This window comes from Limulus polyphemus, unplaced genomic scaffold (genome assembly GCF_000517525.1).
Source record: "Limulus polyphemus unplaced genomic scaffold, Limulus_polyphemus-2.1.2 Scaffold1199, whole genome shotgun sequence".
NCBI classification, from domain to species: Eukaryota; Metazoa; Arthropoda; class Merostomata; order Xiphosura; family Limulidae; genus Limulus; species Limulus polyphemus.
This window is the reverse complement of record NW_013666809.1, coordinates 170,754-176,485: the sequence shown is the minus strand read 5'-3', so window position 1 is coordinate 176,485 and position 5,732 is coordinate 170,754. Positions and strand designations below refer to the sequence as shown.

Sequence of the window (5,732 nt, the reverse complement as noted above, 5' to 3'; positions counted from 1 at the left end):
GTGTACTAAAAGTTTGTATCGTAGGAAGAATAAAATGGTTTAACCAAGAAAGGACTTGTATCGCTGAAGTTCTTCGGAAAGAATTTCTTCCGGGAATTAACAAACAAGCATAAAGCTGTGTAATTCGAAACTTAAAGTGAGAGTGCTATGAAAGTTATGATTTTCCAAAACTCTAAGGTTACGGGACGAATCGTTCTTTTATGTTATTATCCAAAACGATTCAGTATGAGGCTTTTGAAGATTACAAAATAGAGATTCTTCGATTACATCTTTTTACAATGAGGTTACTGCATACGCCTCTTTTGGTCCTAAAAACATTCGACGTTTAGAAAAAAGAAAATGCGAAGTAAGTTACTCAAGTACTTTTCTTTACATTACTGATTGAATAATATCTATAGAAAGTACTATTTCATCTTGTATTAATTGCCAAGTATTTGATTGCATTGTAAAAATATTTCATTAAAGAATAAAACACACAGAGAAAAAAAAAAGACTCAATAATTTAATAGCAACCATGTTTACACGGTAGATAATACCCGGAGGTAATCCTAGGGTTAGTTGGACTGTCCGAATTTATAGCATTAACATAGAGACAGACAAACAGACACAGCTGTACTATGTAGACTACGTACTGAACTGGCTAATTTTGCTTCACTACTTGAATTTAGTAGTTGCCCAACTGTGTACACGCTGTCACGTTGCTTGTCTCTACTACTATATCTACCCTCAATGACCAACTGTTTCTACTACTGTTTTTAAATCTTTTGGAGCTGTACTGATGAAACACGGTTTGTAGAAGAAATATATATAAATAATGATCACCAAATAATTTTCCCAGTAATAATTTATTCTAAAACAACATTTCGTTTCCGTTCTTAAAACAGATAGCAGGTCGTTTTAATCCATCTTGTTCAACAACTCTGAACCAAAAAAAAGGGTGGAAGTTTGCTATATCAAGTCATTTAATACCCTAATTTAGGTTTATTTTAGCAAAAAACAACAGGACAGCTTTAAAAATATGATAATGATCGTTTGTTTTTGCGTTTAAAATGTATTTTCATTTACTCTGGCTTGAGCTCGGTGAATTTGTAATTTTCTTCATTAGCAATGAATGAATGAGGTCAGTGTTGTGAATTTATTCAAACATGCAAACAGTTGGGCAACAGATGTTAACCTCACGTTATTATGCAAGACTTAAATTAATAGCTTTTAATAGTTTTCACAAAGATTTCTGTAACAGTTTGGCACAGAAACGACATCCATCAATACATGACCAGTCAGGTTATACGTAAGTAATAAATAAAAAATGCTCTAATTGTCAAGAACTACCTTCACACCAACAAAAACATAAGTAAATAATGACGTCAAAGCAACAAAAGTATAAACTTTCACATGCTGTGTTTGCAGTTTTATTCAAGTTTACACTTTGTATACTGGAATAATACTAGATTTTATAACAATTCAACTAAACGTCTGCTGAGGTTCACCTACAAATAACACGGAACGGAAGTTAGAAGATTAACCTATAAATAATACGGAAACGAAATCGGAAGTTGCGCTGATAGTAGCAATTATGTCTTTTTTTTCAATTTTCAAATACTTAAAGTCAGAAGATTCAAAATTTATGGCACGATCTTTTAGTTGGATTATATTTAGAAAGGGAAATAAATTGGTAGTTGAGTCTAGATTTATAAGTAACTTAAATACAGGAGCATAACTTGGTGTTTCAACGATCTAACAAAAAAAAAGTTTAAGCGAGAAGGATAAATTTTTTACAAGCAATTGTAGTTTTTATCTGACCGGTTTAACTCCTGCTGTGTGACTACATTAGTTTATATCTAAATGAAATTGAAAATATTTGCTTCGTTACTATTTCTAGTTTATTCGAAGTTCGGTAACCCAATAATTTAAACATTGGATTAAAATGAGCAACTCCGATGTCTTGAACTTGTGTTAAGAATATGTGCAGGTTAAAAAATTAGGTTATTTTGAATTTGAGAAAGTTTGCAATGCAACACCAGTACTAGGTTTAAACATTAGGTTTCTATATTTTATTGATCATGATGTGTAATTTAAAATACAAGTTTGATCCCAAATTGTCTTCGCAAGTTGTAATTGTGTTTTGGTCAGGATGTATTTTCGTTTCTTAATGTAAAATTGTATCCAGGATTCTATTTGTAATGAAATTTTAATTTTGGCCGTTATATATATGTATATGTTACAAAAGATGTTTAGAGAACTCGCCATGTATTTGATTGGGTTTCGAGTTATATGTTGAACCATAATTTGACATTGAAAAAACTTAATTGACAGTTGTTTTTTTTTCGTTTTCGTAAAAATTACGCGTAGGAGACTATTTTGATTATTCATTAGCTTTCACATTGACAAAATAACAACTTCAAAAGTAATAACTGCTAAATTTTCTATTGAGAAAATAAAACTGGCCACAGCATGTGAAAATATTCAAACAATATGATATAAAGTAGAATTAGATAACAAATAAAAACACGGTGGTTTTGATTCACTCCAGACATTTCTCTCAAAGTAGCCCCTAATCTTGTGTGTAAAATGCCTCACCATGGGCTAATCATTAACAGTAACTTATCCTCTTCACAAAACTTCGTCCTTTCACGTGGTCCAGACTTTGGCACTTAACTGAAGAACTTCAGATGCAATAACCACACGCAAGTGTAGCTTTTCGTGGTCATATAGCGTGTAATCACTTGACTAAACTTCATTTACATCGGTACCATGGATAAAATTGACAAAAGTTTATGTTTCTATGGAAACAGGCAATCTGTCCATAAAGATGACCTTTCATAGCGCTCTATAAATACCTTGATTGTGGCACTGTTACGCAAACGCAATATTTACAAACAAAATGTACAGTGGTCTTGAAGGAAGTGCTTTTCTTGAGCAGCAGAGCACACAGTTGTTTACCTCTCTCTCAAGTTACTGGTCACGTCTTCGTCTTCGTCGCCAGCTTTGGTGATGCAGGTTGCCTTTCACTCTTATCTCACCTAGTGACAGACATAAAAATGTTATTGTCCAACTCGTACAAGAAAATAGTAATGTTTCAATTGCCCATAACATTTGTTGACAGTAAGTGACTCTTATTTTAACACACTGATCAAACCTTGAATTTCGCGTGATGTGTCCTTGAAGTTTTGAAATACAAGTTAGTTAACTTTTCAAACTGACTTCAAATGTAACGCCATATTCACTTCAAGATTTAACTCCTCTATTTTGTCAATACTACAGCAAAAAGGAACAAAAAATACGAAAAACAAAAACTCCAAAATAAATCAAGTCTTGTTAATTTAAAAGCTATAATTGGTATATCACGTATTGTAAGATGGTTTAATCGGTATATCACGTATTGTAAGATAGTTTAATCGGTATATCAAGTATTGTAAGATAGTTTAATCGGTATATCACGTATTGGAAGATAGTTTAATCGGTATATCACGTATTGGAAGATAGTTTAATCGGTATATCACGTATTGGAAGATAGTTTAATTGGTATATCACGTACTGGAAGATTGTTTTTTCGATTATTTCTGTGAACTGGTTGACAAAACATAATTAACTAAATGAACTTACTAGGATTCAGACAGCGGGAACAGCATTCGTTCTCGAGGTGCACTTTCACTGCACATGTTAATTTAGGACATTTCTTTCGCCTGCATCTTGCTCTACCCTCCTGCGTAATCGGAGAAACAAGTAAGATTAGATTTTTTTTGAGGGGGAGACTAAAAACATTTTTCAACATTCCAGTCAACATTGGCTTTTTTAAAAACTAATACGATAGGTTGGTACTTTATTTATCATTCTCAGTATAAAATCAAAAAAGTAAGATTAGTATTTGGGGAGGGGGGCTAAAACATTTTTCAACATTCCAGTCAAGATTGGCTTTCCTGAAAAATTATTACAATAGGTTGGTATTTTATTTTTCATTCTCAATATATAATCAAAATAAAACTGTTTGCATGTGATATTACAAGATTAGGCACAATAAATTCAGTTTGTAGCACAACAAAATGAAACAAAAATATTTGTGGGTCCTCCTCTAGCCTTAGCTGCGAGACGTTATCGATCAGGCCTGATATTATCAATTTTTGTTTTTTGAGACTATCAACTGGCATGTCTTATTTTTGCTAAACAACATCCGATGGTTTTTCTACATTAGTTACCTTCTCTTTCGAAACATTACTTTTAATCTGGTTCCATAGATTTTCGAGTGGATTGTCATCAGGTTAAAGACAAGCCATTTCATAACTTTCCTATCTCCAATTTCCTCCATATATCTTTTATTCAGCAAGTCAGTTTCTTTTGGATAATTATCACAGCCACACCTGATTAAACTTCACCCACTTGGCAGTATGTGTGCACTAGTTGTAACGATACTGCTACTTCTTCAGAACACCATCAGTCTCCTGCATCCCTACATCAGTACAGCGCGAAACAGTGTGTTCAAACAGGAAATATTATAAATATTTTGCTGCAATATTTCCAGCAGTTCTCTTCTTGAGTTTAATTACGTGGCCATCTTGTATCTATTTCTGGAGATGTTCTGAATTAATCTGACATTGAAATTCTTTATATGACACTATTCACACAGATGTTTTTGTTTTTCTTGGGCGTTTCTTCTTTTTAAACATTAGTTTTAGTTACAGCAAAAAGATCTAATGCTATTTGAAACACACCTTCGGAAATTATGTTTTTAAGCAAAACATTTCCCTTTCAGATTTCTTGTAATTGTGTAAAATGATAAAATTTGCTTTCTTTTCACAGCTTAATTATAAGCTTTCTAGTTTCGTCACGTTGAACTTGGTAAGCGGCAAAATGCTTGGATGATGTTGGAAATTTACTGCAATTGTCTGAAGTTTAACAAATGTTGGTGATTTAAAATAACTTTGAAAAACTAACGCACGTATCGGTGGACCAAGCTCACTCAGTTTACAGTAGTTGTTGTGATATAGTTTTTGAAGAAGTTTTCTATACAAACAAGATGAGGATATAATACAGCAAGAGAGACATCGTCAGACATATAGATGACATAAAACGTTTCATCCTCTTACTGGAACAATAAAGTCAACAAACTACCTCACAATAAAGTCATAACGACAGTTAACATACATCACCAGGCTATAGCAAAAACATAAGACATAGCTCACAAGACATTTATTCAAGTTAAACATTACCTTTAACTGATACCTGATGTGTACGTACGTTAACCAACCTAACATTGATATTTAGTCAAGATAATACACCTTACAAAGACAGGGCAAACTAACGTACTTAAGAATGACATTTGAAAGATGTCAGCCTACCGACCTTATAGTATTAGCTAATATGTATGTTAACCTACCTTACAAGGAGTTACGACATAATGGCATACCCTACACTGTTAATCAATACATGATAAGCTACTTTAAGGTGTTCATTAATGCATGTTAATCCACCTTATAAAAATCATATTTTACTTGACATTTTTGACACCTTACCTTGCAATTACAGTTAATACACGTGATTTCACCCCACGGCTGCACTGTGGGGTGCCACTCAGATCCGTTTGCTCGAATCTCACCCCGAAATCGACATCCTAGCCGGGAGAAAATTTGATTAATGTAATTATAAACAACGGCTACTAATACAGATTTAAGACATATATATATATATATGTGTGTGTGTGTGTGTGTGTGTGTGTGTGTGTGTGTGTGTGTGTGTGT

General features: G+C 33.1%; 1 protein-coding gene across 2 annotated transcripts in view; it reads right to left on the bottom strand.

The window, feature by feature from the left end:
• Positions 1–487: 487 nt before the first annotated feature.
• LOC106462572 (chordin-like) overlaps positions 488–5,732 on the bottom strand; it is a 146,537-nt gene continuing 141,292 nt past the window's right edge. The window contains exons 21-23 of one of the 2 annotated variants that reach the window (XM_013922507.2): positions 5,508–5,605; positions 3,604–3,703; positions 488–3,020 (exon numbers count right to left, since the gene is read on the bottom strand). In XM_013922507.2, the coding sequence (XP_013777961.1) occupies positions 2,953–3,020; positions 3,604–3,703; positions 5,508–5,605 (266 nt within the window). In that variant the 3' untranslated portion in view covers positions 488–2,952. Of the gene's footprint in view, positions 3,021–3,603; positions 3,704–5,507; positions 5,606–5,732 lie in introns of those variants that run through there. The other variant, XM_022389867.1, reaches the window with a different exon arrangement.